The following is a 25,137-nucleotide window of genomic DNA, read 5'->3' as shown; positions in this document are numbered from 1 at the left end:
AATCTCAGAACTGATCAACAATACAATGGGTTATATAGCCCAAACATATCAGGACAGAAGTAAAGGCTTTGTAGTCAACCAGCAAAACATTTAAAGGATAACAAAGAAAAAAAATATTCCCATAATAAATATAGACTAGGCCAAGTGTCATCTAGAAAGATCACAAAATATTTAAAATATGCTGACAAGCAAGAAAGAAGCTGCAGAATTTTGGTCCCTCGCCCCCCCCCCGCCCCCCCATTGCTATGTCATTTCTACATCTTGTCTTTTTTGCTTGTTTCTTGGTTTGGTTTTGGGTTTAAAAAGAAAAAAGAAAAAAGAAAAGGAGGTTGTATTCCCATTGGTCGGTCTGAGCTTTACATTTTGCTGGTTTTGTCCTTCATAGGTCTTTGGGTTTAGCTTTAGTTAAGAGAGATCGAGAATAAAGCTATTCAACCGAAGTAATCAAGCACATTCTTTGTTCCTCCACAGATGATTAAACAATATCCAAGGTTTCTTGAAAGTTGAATTCATCTTGGATGTGCCCATGAAAAATAACTCCAAGTATAAAGATAAAAAGAGATGTTGGGATACTATTACACCGTCATTCCTTTGAGAAAGAGAGCATATAAAATAGGCAGTACTCAAGGCAAGCAGACAGATGCTTAAATCAATACAGACACATAGCATGCTTAAAATACCATCGCCATCTCCTAAAATCCCATTTGTACTTGGCTATTGTTTGAGTTCCTGCCTGGGAAAAAAACCAGAGTTAGATAAAACTGAGAAAGAAAGCAGCCGCACCAGACAATAACTGACCAGGACAAGGCAACACAAAATAATTCCAGAGTAGGGACCAGATGATGTAATGGATAGAAATTGTGATGTAATGGATAGAGAGAGGATGAATAACTGGGAAGACTCCATGTGGCTTAAAAAGAGCTGTCTAAATTGGGATTACAACAAGATTTCAAATTTTAATACTTTTCATATAAAATTAAAACCAGAATATGCCTCCAGACTGAATAAACAGATCCCAGCTCTCAGGTTCTAACTAGGACCTGCAATGGTTCATTATATATTTCCTGCAATATTAGTATTGATGGCTCAGATATAACATCACCATTTCTCTAGAGCAGTGTCTCTCAGCTTTAAGCAATAGCACTTAGACTTATATACTGCTTGATAGCACTTTACAGCACTCTCTGAGCAGTTTACAAAGTCAGCATATTACCCACCCACCCCCAAACAATCTGGGTCCTCATTTTACCGACCTTGGAAGGATGGAAGGCTGAATTGAGTTAACCTTGATTCCTGTCAGGATCAAATTCCAGACTGTGGGCAGAGTTAGCCTGCAATACTGCTTTCTACCCACTGTGCCACCAGGGCTCCACCAGCAAGCTGGTTGAGGAATTATGGTAATTGAAATCCATATATTTTAAACCTGCTGAGGTTGAGAAACATTGCTCTGTAGTAAGGATTACTGGTAGATCTACAGTTTGTATGTGTGAATATCTATCTATCATCTATCTATCTATCTATCTATCTATCTATCTATCTATCTATCTATCTATCTATCTATCTATCATCTAGCTATCTGTCTTCATGCACAATAAATATAAATGCATTTACATAAAAATGTACTTCCCTACATACATACCATCTTCCATACCATTAATCCTAGCTTTAACATAATGCTGAAGTAATGAAGGAAACCAAAGCTGTAGTAGTCTTAAAATCCTATTTGTTTTCACAAATAGGTTCTGAATTTGGATAAATTATGAATGCCCTGTGCCTGCCACAAACACTTTAAGAAATCTCAGTCAGACTGGCTTACTCTCTACTGTTTTGAATAACATTAAAACAACACTGAAAAAATATAAAACTTATTATGTACAACAAGGACTCTATTCTATATCGTCCTTTGAAAAAGGTGCTTAAAAACATGGATGAACTCAAAGGATTAATTGATCTGGTCAATTTTGGAATGGGGTTTGTCCCAACTGCTCCTCTAAAGATTGGATAAGGAGTGAATTAATGAGAACAAAATCAGTGGTTAGCTGAGCAAAAGCTTCATTTCCTGCTTAATCGTAAGATTTTTTTATTAGATCTTTTCAATGCTAACACATGTGAGCACTTAGATGAAACCAAATATACCCATCCTTGCTCTCTGTAATATGTTGGCTTCTCAAATAATATTTTTTTTGCAGCAGGAATTCTGTTTATTATAGCTACCTAAAAATCAGTAGATAAGTGAAGAATGTGGATAGCTTTTCTACCTTTTTCCATGAAAAGATTAGATTTGAAATGACTTTCTCTTCCCCTCACAGGTCCAAGCAGATTTATTCAAAACAAATCAACAGCACTGCACACATGAATGATGGCTCACAGGTCTCACTCTGTAGTCAGTACCCAGATTTAATTAATTTGAGGCTGTAATTCTAATGATGATTGTATTCATTTATATATATATATATTTGTTGTACTTATATGCAGATAAATATCAGCAAAATGGCTAGATTTCCACTGAAAAAAACTCTTTCTTAGGGGCAGGTTGTTGAAGTTCTGATTTTTCTTAATTTATTGCTCCAAAACATCACGTATGTGATGCAAAGTCTACCTTTTTGTTCTTAAGCCACTTGTGTCCAGTTTGTTCTATGGGTATGAAGGCTCTAAATTTGTAGAGAGTAAGCAAGAAAGACTTTGACTGAAATAGGCAGGAACTGTTAGGCAAAAGCAGACAAAATATATATTTTTTTAAAAGTCCAGAACAATGAGATAACATTCAGAAATCGCTCAGGCAGAAGCCTCCTTGATTCACTGGTGAATTAAAAGAAAAAGAAGGCGGTGTAGCACCATCAAACTTGCAAGATTTGTGTCAACCCCATTAGGTAGATCAGTTCAGTAGTGGGTTTCAATTTCGGCCGCTACTGGTTCGTTTGTGGGCACACGCATGATGCTTCTGCACATGTGCAGAGACGTCCGGGTGCTTGGGCAGAGCCTCCCGCCGCCACCGCTACCAGTTCGCCTGATCCGGGGCGAACCGATAGCAACCCACCACTGGATCAGATCTGAAAATCAACTCCATAGGAAAGGTTAAAACTGTTTTTATGGAGATGGGCTATAATAACAGAAACTTGCAAGTGTGTGCGTGTGTTCTGGATGATGGGGGGAAAAAAATCAGATCCATAATATGAGTTAGAAATAGCAGCCGGGATTCTGGATTTTCAGAACAAGGTTTACAGGCTCATTAGTAACAGCAAAGGTGAACATCCTTGACACTTATAGGTTGAGTTCTGGAGGTCAGTGAGATGGGAACTAAATGGAACAGTGCTGAGCTCTTATGATACAGGTATGCTAGGCAAGACGAGAATATGGTAGAATGGGGAAATAGGGTATAAATTGAAGTAAGCTTAAGAAGGGAAGCATGATTTTCTAGGTGGGAAGCACTTATCTAGCAGAAAGGCCTTAGATTGTCCTCATGTCTCAATAGTACATGGATCACATTGAATTACTAAGTCAAACTGTCTGAACAACTACAGGTAGCCTTCAATCAACAACCATTCATTTAGCGATCGTTTAAAATTATAGCAGCACTGAAAAAAAAGTGACTTATGATCGTCACCTTACAACTTTTGCAGCATCCCCATTGTCATGTGATCAGAATCTGGGCACTTGGCCACTGGCATGTACTTATGACAGTTGCGCCGTCCCAGGGTCATGTGATCACCATGGGTGACGTTCCCCAGTTGGCTTCCGACAAGCAAAATCAATGGGGAAAGTTGGCATCTCTTATCGAACACGTGATTAACTTAACAAGTGCAGTGATTCATTTAACAATGGTGGCAAAAAAAAAAGACCATAAAATGGGGCACAACGTGCTTAATGACTGTCTTGGTTAGCCATGGAAATTTTGAACTCAATTGTGGCCGTAAGTCGAGGGCTACCTATAATTGTTCACTGGCCAGATTGTATGAGGTGAGGCTCCTTTCCAAACATATTCCTGTATCGACAAATACAAATATAATTTCTTTGACATTGATAATACTTTTTCCTCCAATCCCCCAACCTTTAGACAAACATTTTCAAAAGCATAAAAATCACATAGCCCTCTTGATTCAAAATTAGCATTTGGCTGATGAGGTTTTCCCTCCCTACACCAGGTTTAGTTTAGTATCCCAACATCTTAATACTTGGAGCTCATGGAATCCTGAGAAGATTCCATGTGGGAGCAGAAACTAGGAAAAAAATAAAATAAGAAAAGAACTTTAAAAGTCATCCCTTTTGTGTGTGTTGGTTTGTTGTTGCTCAAAAGAAACAGAAACCATTTACCTTCACACAGATCAATGGTGCTAAAAGCATTATTCGCTGTGCAAGGGGAGAGAGAATGAACTGAACTAAAAGTTGTGAGAAATCCTCATTCTTTGGTATTGTAGCTGTTGAGGTTTCGGTTGCTCTGTTCCTTGTTCTTTTGAAAAAACTGCATAGGCACAAATTAAAGACAATCTTCAACTTTAAGATTACTGAGTTGTCAAATGAAGCAGCAATCCTGTTGGCTTTTCCATTCGTTTCCTTTCTTGTCAACCCTTTCTTTGAACTCTGCTTCCTAAAAATGTCCCAAGATGTCTGTCAAAACACAGTGTGTTATCATTGGTTTATTTATTTTTTTTTCCTGACGTGTTTCCTTGTTTGGTTTGGTTTTTTTTTTTTTAAACTATTATTCATTTCTTTCTTTTCTTTTATTTTTTTTTCCCCCTTAAATGGAACAGTTTGTTGCAGAAGAAATAGGTGCAGAAAAAGTTTCTTTGGTTTCGATTAAGTAGTACATAAAAGAGTCTCAAGTGTCTTTAAAGGATCATTACAGCATTTGGCTTGCTAGTGAACACTCAAGTGGTGTTCGAAGGAAAGGGGCTATTCACTGGTAAATGTGCACATTGCGTGACCAGAGGAATTCTGATGAAGACAATAGTGTTTATGCATCAGTAGGTGAGCACAGTACCCTAGTGCGATTAAAAGTTAGCATTGCTACTTCACTTGAGGAACTAACTCTCTTTCAGCTCCCTGGGAAGGTGAGCTGAAAGAGCCGTAGGTTGACCAACATTGTTGGCTAAATGTATGCAAGATCTGACAAAAAATCGACAATGACAACAAAATGGCAATGAGATAAACATTATGATGGTCTTTGGTTTGCAGTATCCTGCATCTTTGGTAGTGTTGCATTTTTTTTTTTCTGACATGAAGTGATAAATGAAGATGGTTTTTCGTCCATGGGAACAGGCTTGGACCACACTTTTTAAAGGAAGTGCGCCAATGGTGAGAGACAGTTGAAGGCGTTTGTTTCTTTTTCTGCTGAAACACCAACTAATCAAAATATAAAAATTATGTGGTCAAAAAAAAAAAAAAAGAGGTATCCTTAATCTACTTGGATAATAACGGTGTGGTGAAATTAATGGTTTGGTGGTCTTTGTTGCATTTGCTCTTTGTGTGGTAGCATCTAAACGGGCTTCCTGAGTGTGAGTCTGCACTATGTACACATAGAAATTGTGAAAAACCTGCAAAAGTGTGCTTGAAACCAACATGTTCACTAACAACCCCCTCCCGACTCCGAGCACGTCCTAAAAGAACAGGCAAAGAACACACAGCTGTTTACATCTATTGCTTTTGTGCTTGATAAGTTGGCTCCTGGGAACCAAAACTTAGATCCTTGTCCTTAGACACAATTTGTTTTTTTTGTTTTTTTAGAAAAAAAGCCCAAACAGGCTTAATTGGATGATACTGAAAAATATTCAGCATAACATTGCCTGAGTCTCTAAAGTACAACCCAGTGTTTTTAGGTCTAGTTAACATTTGTGCTCAGTATTTGCTTATTTCCGTGTTTGTTTGCTTTGGTATACGAGTGTGGAGAATCTAAGCCTTTAGAAAATGGATGGGGTCAGCTGGGTTTGAACCTTCGGTAGTGAGCAATCTGTTCAATTAGGTGCCATTTTGTTGGCTGCTCCCTGTGGCCCCAAAGATAATGAACTTTGCTTGGCTCTATCACACCGTCTGTGAGTTAATCTAAGGCAGGGGTGTTCTAACTTGGCAACTTTAAGACTTGCGGGCCTCAACTCCAAGAATTCCCCAGCCAGCCATGTTGGCTGGGGAATTCTGGGAGTTGAAGTCTACAGCTCTTAAAGTTGCCAAGGTTGGACGCCCCTGATCTAAGGCATGAGAGAGCACCTCCTGTTTCTGACATGCTTAGTCTGCCTTGAATATATTTTTGACCTGCACGAGAAAGAAAGAAAGACAGACAGACAGACAGACAGAGAGAACCCCCAAAGCCTAATTCTCATCTGAATTAAATTAAACTGAATGCCCCGTGTTGCAAAGTAGTATTACGGTTTAGGAGAATTGTGCTTTCAAATCACCAGTGAAGGGCCCCGTTAAGAATCCATTCCTTTTAAATAGATATTAGTTGAGTTGTGCCCAATTCAGATTCGGTTCTTTGATCATGCTTTGGTACAAGTGCTGGAGGTTGCCGAGGATCCCCCGGTGCTCAGATCATCCTGCCATTTCTCAAGACTCCGCCTCCTAGCATTCATGAAGAAGTTACTGACCGTAGTAAGTTCCAAGCCCAGCTGTTGTGAGATGGTGATCTGCATTTCTTTCGATGGACGTTTGTTCTCTTTGAAAATGGCAAAAAGTGTTCTGCGTTGGAGATCAGTGAAAACCAGACGAGATTTCTTCTGGGAGTTGTTCCTATCTTTGTTTGGTTCTTGCTCTTTGCGTTTGCATGCTTGGGGAAGGAAAGAGGGAGACAAAAGAAGAAGACAAGGATCAGTGCGTGTATAGGAACCAAGACACAGAGCAGATGATACATGGGAAAATAACAAGGAGACTAGAGACTAGGTTAGAAACCCTGTTATGGTAACTAGGCTTTGCAAATTGCAGAATCGTTAGAATGTCTTCTGATTGAAATGATTAATAATACAGACTGTGGACATTGTTTGCAATATATAAATATATTCCAGTATATACCAAATATGTGATTACAGATAGCAATAGCATTTAGACTTATATACCGCTTCACAGTGCTTTAAAGCCCTCTCTAAGCAGTTTGCAGAGTCAGCCTCTTGCCCCCAACAATCTGGGTCCTCATTTTACCAACCTCGGAAGGATGGAAGGCTGAGTCAACCTTGAGCCTGGTGAGACTCGAACTGCCAAATTGCAGGCAGACGGCAGTCAGCAGGCATAGCCTGCAGTACTGCACTCTAACCACTGTGCCACCACATCTCTTAAACCAACCAGATAGTCCTGTAGGATAGTGGTTCTCAACCTTTTCTTTACCACGGACTCCCTTTACATACCTTTTGTGGCCACGAACTCCCAAGACATAACTCAAGATTTGAATCATAACATTCTTCAAGCATTTGCAGACCCTCTGTGATATCGTGCCCCCACCCAGGGTCCACAACCACAGACTGAGAACCACTGCTATAGGAGATGAGGAAGCTGAGGCAGAGGGTGGGGTTAAATCTATATATATATAAAAGCCAAATCCACTCACTCATCACGAAATCTCCAGAACGGTAAAGCCTACAAACTTGAAATTTGGCACGTACGTTCCTCTTGGCTTCTAGGTGCTCGCTAAGAAAGGATTTTTCAAAATGACCATCAGATCATTAGTATTTCATATACAGTATATTCATATATAGTATATTAACAGGTTCTGATGCTAAGGAGTTAGACGTTCTACTCCGCCTCCCCACCTGAAAAGTTCCAACTGCCACTTGCCTCACATTCCGTTACCTCAGGTCAAACTGGCAGACATTCCACTCCTTCACTCAGGAGCGGTCTGGGGCTCCTTACACTACTAAACATCAGTACCTCACCAAAATGTTTACGCCTTCCACCTATGGAACTGCTTTCGGACTCAAGGCGGCAGGAGAGATATTCCCTTATGTGTTTCAATCACTGACCACCACTGAGCCAGCGGATTTTGGACTGAATTTCTCCTGCATAGTGTCCCAGCCCCAACTCACTTCTTACACTGACCTCCTCGGTTCAGACAAATCTGTTCCTTCTACTGTAACACCAGTTAAGGAGAAAAGACTGTCTTTCTGCTGCCCGGAAGTACAACAGATGCTTCAAAATGATGTCTTTTGGAGCCAGAAAGAGGTGAAGGAAGGAAATTGTATGCCAACATTCAAAGGGGCAGGTCTACCACAGGATAGGGAGTATCATGTGTGTGTGTGTGGGGGGGGGGGGGGTTCAGCAGCAGCCTTCATTTTTCCAGATAGACTTGTTTGGTGATGATGATATACTTTGATGGGGATGCTATAATGGTCATAACTGTGAAAAATGGTCATAAGTAGCAAAGCACGGGTATCCAGCTAGTGCATAATAAGTTTAGAGTTGTTGCATTCCCACAAGAGACCCAGGTCTACCCCACCTCCCCGTGAATTCTGTTGACCTTATCTAACTTCAATTTGGTTTGACTGCTAATAGATCAGATTCTTGTATGGACGTAGTAAGGATTAAATTTTTAGTCCTTTGAATCTGACTCCTACTCCTGATTACTTGTGCAAGTCCTCAACTTACAATAAATTATTTAGCAATTATTTGAAATTACAATGACTCTGAAAAATGTGACTTGCAAGCTGGTCCTTGCCCTTACAAACATTGCGGCATCTCCACAGTCACGTGATCAAAATTTGGGCTTGGCAACTGACATGTATTTATGACGGTTGCAGAGTCCTAAGTTCATGAGATCATCATTTGCCACTTTCCCAGCCAGCTTCTGACAAGCATAATCAATGGGGGAAGCCAGATTTAATTAACAACCACAGGATGCACTAAACAATTGCAGTTATCAACTTAACAACCATAGCGAAAACATAAAATTGGATGTGACTCGCTTGCCTTGCTTAGCAATAAAAATTCTGATCCCAATTGTGGTTGTACGGTAAATTGAGAACTGCCTGTAACATGTGAGAAGTACCATCCAGGTAAACTAGATAGTAACATGGAATCCAGGGGTTGGCTCAATTTAGCTTTACTACCGGTTTGCAACGGGATCAATCATGCACAGATCATCTATGACGACATCCGGGTTGGTGGGCGGAGCTTCCCCCTGGTTTTACTTACCGGTTCGCAAGAACCGGACCAAATCGGGGACAACTCATCACTGATGGGATCATACAATCTGTACATGTAGGTTCAGGATAAACAGCTGTGTCTCTTTCTCATAGCCACCCCACACTCACTAATATTAGGAATGCCATATTTTTGCGCCCTGGAAGTCTTTTTCAGCTTTTGCTGTTCTAAAGGAGGTGCAGGTACTTTAAATTCCTTATAGGCACTTACTGAGTCAGGGGCCTCCAACCACCAGGCTGCAGCCCATTACTGGGCCATGGCCCATTTGGAACTGGGCTGCACAAGCGGCAGGTGAGTGTGCATGCATGCACAACTCAATTTCCATGAACAGCAGATGCTTGCACTTCAGTGGTGGATTGCCCCCGGTTCGCACCAGTTCTATAGAACCGGTAGTAAAACCGGCAGGAGGCTCTGCCCACTGACCCCGATGTCATCAGAATGCTTCTGCGCATGTGCAGAAGCTTCTGCGCATGTGCAGAAGAGCACATGTGCACACGAGCGAAGCAAGCCCGCACACAGTCCCATTGCAAACTAGTAGTAAAGATAAGTAGAACCCACCCCTGCTGCACTCATATGCGAAGCTCCATTTCCTGCCACTCACATGGAACTATCCCTCTCCTCCCCCATCAGTCTACCGAACTGGAAAGTTTAGGGATCGGTGTCCTGGGTGTAATGGTGGTATTCAGCCGGTTCGGACCGGTTTGGGTGAACTGGTAGTGGAGATCGCGGGTGGGGTCACCCACCCGCCACGGTGCTATTCCATTCTATTTAGCCACGTTTTCAAAGTCGGGTGCATGTGCGGAAAGTGTGCAGGTGTACGAAGCGAGCATGCATGTGCGTGGTGAATCGGTGGTAAAAATATGTGGAACCCACCTCTGCAGTGGTGGGCTGCTCCCAGTTCTGTCCGGTTCTATAGAACCGGTAGTAAAACCGGCGGAAGGCTCCACCCACCCGACACAACATCATCATGGGTGATCTGCGCATGTGCAGAAGCTTCTGCACATGCGCAAAAGCGTGTGCGCACTCCTGCTGCGAACCGGTAGTAAAGGTAAGTAAAACCCATCCCTGCACCTCTGCCTGGGTGATATACGAAATACCAGCCTAGCTGCTCACTTTTTAGAGGGTTGGTAGTGCCATACAGTACATAAATAACAGGGAGTTCATGTACCTCTAATCTTGTTTGATACTACAAGAAGAAACAGGGAGGGTTGGGGAAAAGAATAACTGAGACAGAATTGGAGAGGATTCATTTTCCTCTTTTTGCCAGTCATGCACACTTTGGCCTATTGCCCTAAATTAATTTATAATGCAATCCTGTGCACATTGAAAAAACAATTTGCATTGAGCTTAGTTTAGTAGGGATTTGCTTCTAAGAGAGCATGCAAAGGTTAAGTTCGTTCCCTTACAAGTGTTGCAGCATGATGAAATAGACCTGATTCAACTGTTAAATGATGCAAAAGGTAAAGCTGAATGAGTCCCTACGGATTTTACTCGGCTAGTCATAGCTGATTTTAGGGGGTGGTGCTCATCTCTGTTTCTTTAAACCATTGAGCTAGTGTTGTCTGAAGACATTTCTATGGTCATGTGGCCAACATGACATCACACCACAATGCAAAGCCCACAGTGAAACATGGAACGCTGTTACCTTCCCAATGAAGTGGGACCTATTTATCTACTTGCATTTACATGCTTTTGAACTGCTAGGTTGGTAGGTGCTGGGGCAAGTGACGTGAGGGTGGGGAAGGGTTTTTTTTTTTTAAATCAATTTATCCTTTATTTGCAACTGCCAACACTATCTTTCCCACTGAATCCACCAACCCTGTCGTGACATTGATATAGGTTGATTTGAATTGTCCAGCAATGAGCTGAGATGTCTGAATATCTGTTGATGAACAGAATTGAGTTGGATACTTTATTTGGCTAAGTGTGATTAGACACACAAGGATGTGAGTTAGACTTACTTTTAGCTTCTCTTTCTATTTGGGAAATGCTATGCATGACATAAATGAAACCTTCTTCCAAAAAGAACAATCATTTGGTATCTCATAACATCAACTAAACATGTTCTGTATCATAAGCTAGTTATGATGCTCCTCTCTACTAGTAAGAGAGATGCACAGGTCAAGCACCAACAAGAAAAATGTATCAGTCAATAATATGAAATTTGTAAGGATGGATCATATGAAAAGACGGACCATGTTCCTCATCAAACCCATATTTGGTGCTGACCTCACCACGAATCTAGAGAAACCCTTTTGCCAAAGTGGAGGTTCAACAAATTATATAGAATGCCTTCTCAAAAATTCAAAGGGCTCTGAAATGCACTGAAAACAGTTATTTAAATATAGCAGCTCAAACTTTCCACTAACATTTTATATCTACTTCTGTGAAGTCAAACATGCTTTGTCTCCTGTTCTTTCCGCTGTAGGATGCTGAATAAAGGCTTCATTCACATACTCAATTAATGTAAACAAAGTTGGAAACAAAATTGAACTATAGTAATATAATTCTCCCTCCTTTCCCCTTTGTTCTGAGCATCCAAATGCATATTTACAAACCTGAGATATCCTGGATTGTAATAAAAAAGGCTAGTGTGGAACATCAGTCTTTTACAACCTGGTAGCCTGCACCCAATTAAAAAACAACAACAAATTTTAGCCCTGAAAATTCAGGAAATGGTTTGACCACATGTTTGGACTGAACCAAATTGCTTATCAGAATGTGGTTCTACCAACAGGCTCAGAATTCCTAGAACCTAGCTGTATGATGTGTCTTGAAAAATCTTTGCTTGATGACCTCAATTGAAACTAAAATTCAATTCACAGATTGGATACAATCCTTAAGGAGCATCTGAACATTGCTTCTCTAGTGCAATTCAAGGAAAGTTCCAAAAAATCTGTGAAGCATAAGATTCATATAATTGTCCACAGTCTAAAAAGCTACAAGGCTTATGAACTTCCATGGTTGGCTATAAAATTATAAGAATTATATAATAAGAATTACTATATTGTTTGGAAATTCATATATTTTATCTTATTATAAGTCACTTAGGGTCTTTTTAAACTGTGAGATGGGTGGCAAATCATCATCATCATCATCATCATCATCATCATCATCATCATCATCATCATCATCCCTAGGATGCTGGCAGCAACCCGTATCAACCATCAACGCCAGTCAATGATATTTGTGATACATTTTTAAATGTTCAGTTGATTGAGTTTCATGTTTAATGAATAAAAGAGATAACAACAACAACAACAACAATAACAACAATCTGTGGGACTTTCGAATACAGACGGATCATCATTTGGAACACAACACGCCAGATATCACAGTTGTCGAAACCCAAGCGTACAATTTATTGATATCGCTGTACCAGGAGACGCCAGTGTCGAAGAAAAAGTACTGAAAAAAAATCATGAAATATTGCGACCTGGCCATCGAAACTACGCTATTATGGTTGAAACATGTAACAGTGATACCCATTGTCATCGGGGCATTTGGTACCATATCCAAGAATCCATATCCACAAAACACATCAAGAAACTGCAGCTTCCTGCAATAACACCAGCAGAACTGCAAAAAACTGCGCTACTCGGAACATCATATATTTTAAGAAGATGCTTGGTTGATACCTAGGATGCTGACAGCAACCTGTATCAACCATTAGCATCAGTCAATGGTATTTGTGACACATTTTTAAATGTTCAGTTGACTGAATTTCATGTTTAATGAATAAAAGAGCTAATAATAATAATAGACACCTGGATGCAATCCCAAAACAACTGGAGCACCAATTTTTTTTTTTAATTTGATTTATATGCCGCCCTTCTCCGGAGACTCAGGGCGGCTTACAATGCATTAAGCAATAGCCTTCATTCTTTTGTATATTTTATACAAAGTCAGCTTATTGCCCCCACAAACTGGGTCCTCATTTCACCTACCTTAGAAAGGATGGAAGGCTGAGTCAACCTTGAGCCTTGGAGAGATTCGAACCAGCAGAAATTGCAGGCAGCTGTGTTAATAACAGGGTGCACTAAACCACTGTACTATCAAGGCTCAATTCAACACCATTGACATTGACAATCAATTGCAAAACACAGTTTTACTCAGAACAGTTTACACCCTGCAACGATACTTTTAACATCATCAAACATCCACATCTGCCTATCCCAGGTCTTTGGGAAGGATAGGTAGACAAGCATACCAAATCCAGTCTAAACATATGGCTGATTATGCAATGAACCATAATAATGAAGTCATTCCAATTCATTGCTTCTGCAACTCTCCTTATACCAGTGTTTCTTAGTAGCCTTGGCAGCTTTAAGATGTGTGGACTTCAACTTCCAGACATTTTCCAATTGCTATCCCCAGTTGAATTTTAAAATTGAGAAACACTGCCTTATACTGACAACTAACCATATGGGCATTCTTAGTCATATCAGCTCCCATTGTGACCTATTGGTATCCAGTTGCTAGAACATTGCATGAATAAATTTAGTAGAGCGAAAATTAACCAGAAGGCTGGAGGACCAAGGCCAATGCTACCATTCTACTAAGGCTAGCAGGGAATCACATGACAAGAAATTAAGTATCAATTTTTTTGAAATTCACATTATTCCAAAGTTTGTGGGGCATTCAAACAGAGGCAATAGTTTACAAAAATATCCTATTCTTGCAAAATGTTATCTACTGCTTGAAAAATGTTATCTACTGCATGATAATGTAATTATGAGGAGAAATGCATTTAAGAATGGAAACAAATTTTCATAAAGACTTTTTTTTAAAAAAAAAGCATTGCAGCAGTTCAGCAGTTCAAAAATCACCGGCTCAAGGTTGACTCAGCCTTCCATCCTCCCGAGGTGGATAAAATGGGGACCCAGATTGTTGGGGTGGTGGTGCAGGGATGGGTTCTAATTTTTTTTACTGCTGGTTCTGTGGGCGTGGCTTATTTTGTGGACGTGGCTTGATGGTCATGTGACAATTATTTAGGATTTAGCAGAGGTACTGGTCTACCAGGCTTTTAACTCCGGACCTCCGGGTATTTTGCTGTGCACTCAAGACCCTGTTGTTCCGCCAGGCCAGGCTATCAACATAATAATTTTAAACTGGGTGTTTTAAATTTCTGGGGTTTTAAATTGAGCCGAATTATTTAATAATTTTAAATTATTTTAATTGATGTTTCTTTTGTGCTTTTAATAGGCTGTACACCGCCCTGAGTCCTTCGGGAGTAGGGTGGTATAGAAATAAAATAATAATAATAATAATAATAATAATAATAATAATAATAATAATAATAATAATAATAATAATAATAAACTGCTTGCAGAGCTGTACTGATCTACCCATTTATTTTTTGCAGGCACTGGTCTACCCATTTATTTTTGCAGGCACTGGTCTACCCATTTATTTTTGCAGGCACCGGTCTACTCATATGTTTTCTTTTAACACTGATCAGCTGTAGGGCAGCCCTTTGAAGCCCCAGGGCAAGAGTTTAAACAGTTTTTTTCCCTCTAGCCATCAGCTGGGACTCAGGAGGCAGCAATAGATTGGGGGCGGGGCCAAATAAAAGGTAAGAATAACGCGGGGGGTGGGGTGGGGTGGGGCGGGGGGGCAGAATCGGTTCAGTGACATCATATCGTCACCGCTACCGGCTCTGGAGGACCGGGCCGAACCGGGAGGAACCCACCACTGGGGTGGTGGTAATATGCTGACTCTGTAAACCGCTTAGAGTGGGCTGTAAAGCACTGTGAAGCGGTATATAAGTCTAAGTGCTGTTGCTATTCCAAAGATTGTCCAGTAGAAATGAACAAGATACAGGCAGTCTTCAACAACACTTCATTTAGTGACTGTTCGAAGTTACAACGGCACTAAAAAACCTGACTGATTTTCACACTTACAATCATTGTAGCATCCCCAGGGTCACGTGATCTGATTTCAGACGCTTGGCAACTGACTCATATTTATGACGGTTGCAGTGTCCCGGGGTCACATGATCACCCTTTGCGAATTCTGCAAAGTCAATGGGGAAGCCAGATGTATTTATCAACTGTGTTATTAACAACTGCAGTGATTCACCGAACAACCGTGGCAAGAAAAGGTCGTAAAATAGGGGAAATTCACTTAACAACTGCCTCGCTTACCAACAGAAATTTTGGGCTCAATTGTGGTCGTAAATCAAGGACTACCTGTACATAACAGAATAATTGAATTGGCTGTGGGCTAATGATGGAGCTCAAGCTTTGCAAATAAAAAGTCCCAGATTCAATTAATAATATCTCCAGGTAGGGATAGAAGAGGCTGTTGATACAAAATCCTGAAGTCCATCTGAAAGGAAGTGATAGAATACAAGAGCATTCTCTTCTCTTCTCTTCTCTTCTCTTCTCTTCTCTTCTCTTCTCTTCTCTTCTCTTCTCTTCTATTCTATTCTATTCTATTCTATTCTATTCTATTCTACGCTATTCTACGCTATTCTACTCTAGTCTACTCTAGTCTACGCTATTCTACTCTAGTCTAGTCTATGCTATTCTACTCTACTCTACTCTACTCTACTCTACTCTACTCTATTCTACTCTACTCTACTCTACTCTATTCTTTCTGTTAAAAATTTACAGTCTTCCAGGGCCGCATTACTAACTGTCCAGGGCAGCAGGTTGGACATGCCTGAATCAGATTTTTTAAAACTAACAACCAATTGTCCTACAGCACAAAAATCAAGAGAACAGAATTTTTGGATTATATCCATGAAAGAGAGAGGCGTAATATTTTCAGGCTGAGAACTGCAACTGCCTTTAGATGGATGTAAACAGAGTCAAGATAAAAAAAAAGTGGATGGAGTCAACGTGAAAATTAATTTCTTTTGAATTAATTTAAATGAAATCAAATAAATAAAATATTGTTGATATGATTACAACCTAGGTATTTAATAACAGTGCTCTTTTTTTTTTTATCATTTTGGATTTATAACATGCTTGCAGCTGTTTAGGTGGCTTGGGGAGGCCACAGGCTATGCTGCCTTAGTAAAGAAGTGCAAAAGCAAAAAGGCTATAGAAGGGATAGAAAAGGGGAGGAGAATATTTTTCCCCTTGAAAAACTGAACCGAATGAAGATGGGGGAAGATAGAATGAAGGACAATCAGTGGCAAAGAATAAAGGCTTGCAATTTCTAAACTTCCTGGATTTTCCTATTATATCTGATTTTAAAAATCAAACAGAATAACTGAGTTGGAAGGGACCTTGGAGCAGTGGTGAAATCTAAAATTTGTTACTACTGGTTCTGTGGGCATGGCTTGGTGTGTGTGGGGGGGTAATGTGACTGGGTGGGCATGGCCAATTTTTTTTTAACTTTTAAAACATTTTTTACATGTAAAACCATGTAAAAAAATGCTTTCAAAAGGCTCTGACGATCCCAGCTGAGTTGCCTGATCATCAGAGGGTTTTTAAAAAACCCTCTGCCGATCAGGCAACTCAGCTGGGATCGTCAGAGCTTGAATCGTCAGAGCCATTTAAAAGAAAAAACTGTTTTTCTTTTAAATGGCTCTGACGATTCCAGCTGAGTTGCCCGACCGGCAGGCAACTCCACTGGGATCGTCAGAGCTTGGCTCGTCAGAGGCATTTAAAAGAAAAAAAGCCTCTGATGATCGCGCGGCTCAGCTGGGCATTGGGGGGGGGGTGGCAGGGATTTTTGCTACCGGTTCTCCGAACTGCCCGCCACCATCGCTACCTACTCGCCCGAGCCAGTCCGAACCGGGAGCATTTCACCCCTGCCTTGGAAGTCTTCTAGCCCAACCCCCTACTCAAGCAGAAGACCTTTATACCATTTCAGACGAATGGTTGTCTGATATCTTCTTAAAAACCTCCAGTGATGGAGTGCCCACAATTTCTGAAGGCAAGCTGTTAATTGTTTTAACTGTCAGGAAATATCTCCTTATTTTTAGGTTGCTTCTCTCTTTGATTAATTCATTGCTTCTTTTTCTGCCTTCTGGTGTTTTGGAGAATAGGTTGAAACACTGTGTAGTATAATTATTGCACACTAAGAAACTCAAAGAGGCCATCTATGTCAAAACTGAACAGCCCTCTCTCAACTGGGGGGGGGACGCGAGGGGGGGGATACAACACCATCTATCTCCAGTCTACAACACAATCCTTTCAACAGTTCCAAGAAGGCTCCACACCCATTTGTACCACTCAGATGACCCTGATGACACAGACAAACCTCCAAGTGGCCTTAATGACTGTCTAAAAGAATGCAAATGACCAGCTGTCTGCAAGGAGTATAAATCCTTCCATTCCCCACCATCCAGTCAGAGCTGAAGAAGCTTCTTGGGTGAGAAGTGAAACATCTTTAAAAGAAAAAAACAAGGAAGTCCAGTTGTTTCTTGAAAAAGCACTTTTGGTACAACCACGACCTGGATGACTAAGAATCTCCATAGACTTCTGTCTTTTGTTCTGAGTCGGTAACCCATTCACTTAGACCAGGGGTGTCAAACTCAAGGCCTGTGGGCCAGATTAAAGGGGTGTTTAAATCCAGCCTGCAGGGCCGGCCTGGAAATATCAAAGGACTGGCCCATGGTGCCAGCTGTCGGCTAAAACGGGACATGTGCGGGGGCCCCCTGCAGCCTGTTTTTGGCCTCCATGGCCTCCTGCAGCACTCTGCTGGTCTTGGGAGGGCTCCGTGCGGCCTGTTTTTGGCCAGCAGAGTGCTGCAGGAGGCCATGGCCCCAACGAAGCGTTGGGGGGGGCGCAGCTGTTCAGGCCAAAAATGGGGCAGAGGGGGCTGTGAGCACCTCACCGCACCCCATTTTGGCCGGCAGAGTGCTGCAGGAGGCATCCGTCCCATCTCCCTCCCCTGCAGCTTCCCGCCACTGCTTTATATTTCTTCATTCCATTCCAGCCAGTAGTGTACGAATGCCTGCTGAATGTGGTGTTTATCTGCCATCAGTGAGTGGTGTCAGAAGGGGAAGGAATCTTCTGGCCTTATTCATTTATTATTTAACATTTATTTATTATTTAACAAATCCCCTGCTTTTCCCCTTCTGAAAGCAGAGTTGCTCAAAACTGCTTACAAAATATAAAAAGCACAAAAATCTAACCCCACAGTTTAAGACCCAATCAATAAAATCAAGCAAAAGCCCTAATCTCCTCAAAGGCAAATGCCTTCAATTGTTGATGGAATACAAATTAAGGTGACCTTCAGGTGTGCCCTTTGCAGGTGGAATAGCATCAAAAGATGGCCTCTCTGAAGGCATTTGGCCTGCAAAGAGGAATGTCACTTTGAGTTTAGTGGAGATGGAGGTTCTCTGAAGGAACAGTTTCTTCAAGCCCAATGAACTCAATGAAGATGTTACAGGTGGTCCTTGACCTACAATCATTCGTTTAGTGACTGTTTGAAGTTACAACGGTACTGAAGTAAAATAATTTATGACTGTTTTATATACTTAAAACTGTTGCAGCATCCCAATATTCACGTGATCTGGTTCATATTTATAACGGTTGCAGTGTCCCGGGGTCATGTGATCACCTTTTGCGACCTTCTGACAAGCAAAATCAATGGGAAAGCTAGATTCACTTAATAACCCATGTTACTAATTTAAGAACTGCAGTGATTCAATGAATGACTGTGGTAAGAAAGGTCATAAAATGGGGCAAGATTCGCTTAGCAACGTACACTTTGGGCTCACTTGTGGTCATAAGTCAAGGAACACCTATAGATGATCCTTCAGCTTGTTCTGGTCAAAATTCTTGCAGCTGCACGTTGCACTAAGAACAGTTTTAGAGGCAGTTCAGCCTTTTGTCCCACTACTCATTGTTTGTTTAGTACTCAAACCACAAACTAGAACTTGTCGGTGCCTTGTGACTCACTACATTATTCCTTATGGAAAAGATTTATTTGGTACTCCTTGTTTTTGGTACTCATCACATCTTCCAGAACCAATTACCGATGATTACCAAGGTACCATTATAACCCCAAGATTAAAGATCTTAAGTCGAATTTGAAGAAAATTATTGTATAATATTGTACAAGTAGTACTGTGGAATGAACCTGAACCATAGTGTATTTAGCTTGAATCATTGTGTACGGGTAGTTCTCAATTTATGATCGCAATTGGGGTCAGAATTTCTGTTGCTAAGTAAGTTGTTGTTGAGTTGTTGGTTGTTGAGTTGGAAGCTGGCTGGGAAGGTTGCAAATAGTGATTTTGTAACCTTGGTAGGTTGCAACTGCCAAAAATACATGCCAGTTTTCAAGCACGTAAATTTTTAACCTTGTGACCATGTTGCAACTTAGAACAGTCGCTAAGCAAATGGTTGTAAATGGAGGATTACCAGTATTTAACCTGAATTTTGTACAATAGGTACATTCTTAATTATGAGTTGTCTTTAAATCGGGGCGTTCTTAACTCAGGAAACTTGCTGTAATGTTTCCAAGACCAAGGCCAAGCCTAACTGCCTTAGCACTTTCTACTCAAACATCCAACTGTCCTCAACATTAGTTGTTGTCTGGTCTGCAAAGTATCTAAAAGAATTTAAATATGTTTTGGTGGGACTAATGCTTCAAATTAAAATTGAATTTTTCTATACACAAACAAGTTTTTCCACAGGACACAAAACTAATGAGCCATTTTCCTTCAATCATTGAGACATTGGTTACTGGTCCCTTCTAAATGTGATGAACGTTAATTCCTAGGAAGCTGGAAATCCAACACATCTGCAGGGCTTGTTAGGAGACCCACCAAGGTGGATCTGAAACAGGGATCTCCAAATGTGGCAACTTTAAGCCTTGTGGACTTCCCAGAATTTCTGAGCCAGGATGGCTGCTGAGGAATTCTGGGAGTTGAAGTTCACAAGTTGTCAAGTTTGACCCCTGAGCTAAACATGGGTGTCCAATCACAGGTGGGCGTCACATACTGTAACAACCAGTTTGCTCAGAACCGAAAATGTGGGTGCGCAAGCAAAAAAACGGCAATTATATAGGACGGGATAGCGCCACGGTGGGTGGGTGGGCCCAGCCGCTGGTTGGAATTACCGGTTTACCCAAACCGGCAGCAGCCCACAAGCAGCTGTCCAACCTTTTGGCTTGCCTGGGCCGCACTGAGTAAAGAGGAAATTGTCTTGCGCCACGTATAAAATATATAATATCCTTTTACAATATAAAATCACATAACAAGGTTAAATATTTATGATCTTGTGGGGCTGCATTACTAGCTATCCGCAGGCTTCAGGTTGGGCCTGCCTGGTCTAAAGCGAGGATTTGGGTGTCAAAAAAGTCAAGATGGAAGTCACAGCCATCCAGCTGACAGCCTGTTCTGTTTGTGTATGTTGCTCATATGATGCATGTAAAAAAAAAGGGGAGCAGGAAGCTGTTTGTGTGACCTTGAGTAATGCTTTCAGTTCAGTGGTGGTATTCAGCCGGTTCTATATTGTTCAGGCAAACTGGTAGTGGCGGCGGCAGGAGGCTCCGCCCACCCACCCAGAGGTAATCACGTTCCCGCTCTGTGTCTGCATCAGGGGTGGGTTCTAATTTTTTTTACTACCGGTTCTGTGGGCGTGGCTTATTTTGTGGGTGTGGCTAGCTGGTCAGAGTCATTTCTGGAAGGTCCTCGCACTTACGACCAGTCCTCACACTTACGACTCGACTCATTTGTTTGCTTTTAACACTGATCAGCTGTAGGACGACCCTTTGAAGCCCCGCGGCAAGAGTTTAAACAGTTTTTTTCCCTCTAGTCATCAGCTGGGACTCAGGAGGCAGCAGTAGATTGGGGGTGGGACCAAATAAAAGGTAAGAATAATGTGGGTGGGTGGGTGGGAGGGCAGGGGGGGAGAACCGGTTCGGTGACGTCATATCGTCACCGCTACCGGCTCTGCCGAACCGGACCGAACCGGGAGGAACCCACCACTGGTATGCATGAAAGGTCCTGTGCGTGCGCACGTGCTCACATTTACGAACCGGTAGCGAAGCTAAGTGAATACCACCCGTTTGAGTTTCTAACAACACCTCTGCCCCCATGAAAGCATCAGCCTGGTTATGTGACATCACACGGTGGGGGCAGTGTGGAATTTTGTTTCCTCGATAAAGGATTGTTGAAATTCTGAGAAATGACCGCTTGCTTTTATTTATTCTCACTTTTCCGCTTCAGAGTTGAAGAGTTAGCATTTAGATAGGCCAGGTGCTGGGAAAGGCTCCCCTGTTCGTTCCAGGAAATGCTTCAGCCTCTTATCCAGGGGGTCTGAGGGATTATTACAGGTTTAATCAGGTCATATGAAATTCCCCATTTCCCCCCCTTCACCCCCCCACCCCCACCCTCGGCCTCATTCATCTTGCTTTCAGTTAGGTTATTTATTTATGATATTTATCTCCAATACGGTTCCTTCAGAAGCCAAGAGAAGTTATGGAATATGATCAGGAGCTCTTACCTATTCACAGTAGTTCCTAAAAGGGTTTTGGGGAGCTTATTTTATCACATAACTAATTCATGGCCTGAGGCATCCTGCATTTTATACTTATCAGTTGCTAATAATAAATAATGCAACAGCCACATGCTTTTCAGTGCAATTCGGTAAATACTTTCCTTTAGCTGTTAAGTTTACCCTGGAAAAGAGATCACTGAGCTCTGATTCCGTTGCCCTCCCTCCCTCCCTCCCTCCCCTCCCTCCCCTTGGGTGCCACAGATATGTGAGACTCTAAAAGGGAAAAAGAGAAAGCATTTGTCTATGGTGAGATGTTTTATGATGGAGGAAGTGCAGAAGAATTTGTGCTGAGGGCACAGCATATAATATTCTGAGTCACTTTCTGTCACTAGCCGGCTCTTAGCCGTGAATTAAGACTCAGCAGACATTCCCGTTATTTGGGGGGGTGGGATTAAAGGAATATCGTCATCATTATTACCATCATTATCTCTGAGGATCTGGGGGTGCAGGGAAGTGCACAATTTTTTTTCAAAAAAAAAAAAAAGAAGAAGAAGAGAGAAATAGACATTCTTATTTCTAAAATACAGGTAGTCCTCGACTTACGACCACAATTGAGCCCCCAAATGATGTTTCAAGCCACAGTTGTTAAGGGATTCACGGCAGTTGTTAAATTAGTATCCTAGTGGTTAAGTGAAACTGACTTCTCCGTTTATTTTGCTTGTCAGAGGATCACAAAAGGAGATCATGTGATCCTGGGACATAGCAAAGGTCATAAATATGAACCAGTTGCCAGACATCTGACTTTTTGTCACTTGACCATAGGGATGCTGCAAAGATTGTAACTGTGAACATTGGTTATAAGCAGTGGTGGGATTCAGCGGTTTGGGCCGGTTTGGGAGAACCGGTAGTTAAATAGCTGGCTGGCCCTGCCCCTCCCCTCCCCACCCCTTTCAGGAGTCCCCATGCGCCCCATTTTGACTCCTAAGTCACTTTTTTCACTGCTGTTGACAGTTTGAATGGTCACTAAAGAACTGTTGTAAGTCGAGGATTACTGTACATATAGGCAGTCCTCAACTTATGACTACAATTGGGCCCAAAACTTCCGTTGCTAAGCAAGGCAGTTGTTAAATACTACCAGTTTGGAAGTGCATGCACCGTGCATGTGCTCGGTCCACTCACGGTCGCGAACCCTTCCGTGCATGCGCAGAGGGTAAAAAACAGGTTACTTCCTGGTTAAAACCAGGAAGTAACGACAACCAAGCGGGTGGGCGGAGCCTCGCGCTGCCATTGCTACCGGTTCTCTGAACCACCCGCCTCCATCGCTACCGGTTTCACCCCTGCTTTACAGCCTTTTTGTCCACAGCTGTTAAGTCGATCATTGGAGTTAATAAGTGAATCATGTGATCGTTTAGCAAATCTGGCTTTTCCATTGATTTTGCTCATGAGAAGGTCACAATCCCACGACCCCAGGACATTGCAACCATCATAAATAGGAACCAATTGCCAAGCACCTAAATTCTGATCATGTGACCATGGTGATGCTGCAACAGTCATAAGTGTGAAACTGATGATAAATCACTTTTTTTTCAGTGCTGTGGTAACTGACACTAAACAAATGATTATAAGTCGAGGGCTGCCTGCTATAAATCTGCAATTTGCCTAAATCCTGGTAGTGCAATTGTGAAGGAAGGATTTGGAAGACTGTCAAAAAGGACTTGAGAGCATCTCTGATTTTAGAAGTATCAAATTTGGGATGAGATCTCATGACTACAGGCAAGCAAAAGGAATCATGAACACCTGAATGTAAGTTTCACACATAGGTTACAGATTCCATTCTTAATCTCCCCCCCATTATTTAACCACTGGTAAAATAAGTTCCATGTCTGATAATATTTTGTGTCTTCTTCCTGTTTCATTTTCAATGTAAGTCTATCCATTTCTGCACAATTTAGTATCTTCCTAATTATCTCTTTGTCTCGCGGTGTTTCTTCAATTTTCCAAAATTATGTGAATATAATCCTCGCTGCTGTTAGGGCATGTAATATTACATATACAGTATACTTTGCTTATCAAGTTTTTCTGGTATTATGCCCAATAAAAACAGTTCAGGTTTAATAGTTGCCTATTCCTTGTTAGTTGGATGACAATTTCCCAAAGTTGATAATGAACTTGTCAGGGTTCCAAGTAACACCCCCAATGAAAGAAAATTCTAAGGCTTGAGTTTCCTCAAAGTTACATTTTATTAGAGATGTCATACTGGCACATTTGGGAAAACCCGAATCTGAAAGCTTCCCACCCAAAGGAAAGTTCAAGTCCCTGCCCAACACCCACATGTCCATCACCTGGTCCAATCAAAGCACCTCCCAACCGGAGAGGCCTCCCGGCCGTCCAGATGCAGGGCAAGATGTCCTTGACTCTCTGAGAAAGGAATGTTATTATGACTATATATCACCCGTGATCCATACAATCCCCCCTCCCAATTTCCCACAGTAGTAAACATGGCAAGTCTGAAGATCCAACGAAAAATATGGCTTCCAGGCCTGACAGAACATTTTCACAGCTTCGCTCCTTGATATCTTTGCCATAAAATTCCAGTCTACCCCACTGCCTGGTGAACATCCTCAGAAAACTGTTAAATGATGGAATATAATACTTGTAACACAAAACTGTGCCTATCATTCTCTTCAGAACTAAAGGAGGATGGGAACAAGAGGCTCTGAATAACGTTGCCTGGATGTGGATGCGGCCTGGCAAACTCAGCGCTGAATCTCTTTGGTTCAGAACAGACCCCATATTTATTTATTTACTACAATATTCATAGCCTACCCAATCTTAATGGATGTTGGACAGGATACAAAAAAAAGTCCTAAAATTTCATTAAATATTTATAATAATAGAAATCAACAATAAAGAAACCTTGTACATCAAAGATGCCATAAGGGCTAAATAGTCTAATATGGAATAATATTTAGCGAATAAGGGAACAACTCATCCTCTGAGCCAAATATCCTCATATTTCTGAATTTGGGGCATGTGGTAGATGTGCCGATTTTTAAACTTTAACATCGAAGAGCCAAAACACTTTGAAAGTAGGATACATCAGTTCCAGGTTTGTCACACTATTTATCTTGGGGAAAATCATGTCTACATCCATCAAAACTGTCATCTATAGGGCTGGGAAGACTTTCTTGAACAATTTGGGAGCTACAAGGAAATTGGATAGACATCCCTTTACCCAGAAGTAACCCGCCACCCCCTTCCTCTGGGCTACAACCCTTTCCAGATAGCCAATCATCACACAGATCTCTCATTTCTCATATACTTTACCTTACTGTCAATGTTTCAAGACAGTCACAGATAATCATTAATGACAACAACAATTCAAAAGCAAGCACATAAAATAGTTGAATTTTCAACTGATGTGCAAGTTAAGAGCCTGGTGGCGCAGCAGACTAATAGCCTGTTATTAACATTCAGCTACCTGCAATTATTGCAAGTTCGAATCTCCCCAGGCTCAAGGTTGACTCAGCCTTCCATCCTTTCTAAGGTAGGTAAATTGAGGACCCAGTTTGTGGGGGCAATAAGCTGACTTTGTATAAATATACAAAAGGATGAA

The 25,137-nt window shown here is 41.4% G+C and overlaps 1 protein-coding gene across 1 annotated transcript in view; it reads right to left on the bottom strand.

Moving 5' to 3' along the window:
• Nucleotides 1-441: 441 nt before the first annotated feature.
• Nucleotides 442-25,137, bottom strand: part of ONECUT2 (one cut homeobox 2) — an 83,112-nt gene continuing 58,416 nt past the window's right edge. Inside the window, exon 2 of the mRNA XM_034442482.3 lies at nucleotides 442-6,754. Within this exon, the coding sequence (XP_034298373.1) occupies nucleotides 6,468-6,754 (287 nt within the window). The 3' untranslated portion in view covers nucleotides 442-6,467. The remainder of the gene's footprint in view (nucleotides 6,755-25,137) is intronic.

This window comes from Pantherophis guttatus, chromosome 2 (assembly GCF_059756535.1).
Source record: "Pantherophis guttatus breed Tessera chromosome 2, ASM5975653v1, whole genome shotgun sequence".
Classification (NCBI taxonomy): Eukaryota; Metazoa; Chordata; class Lepidosauria; order Squamata; family Colubridae; genus Pantherophis; species Pantherophis guttatus.
This window is presented reverse-complemented; position numbering and strand designations above follow the sequence as displayed.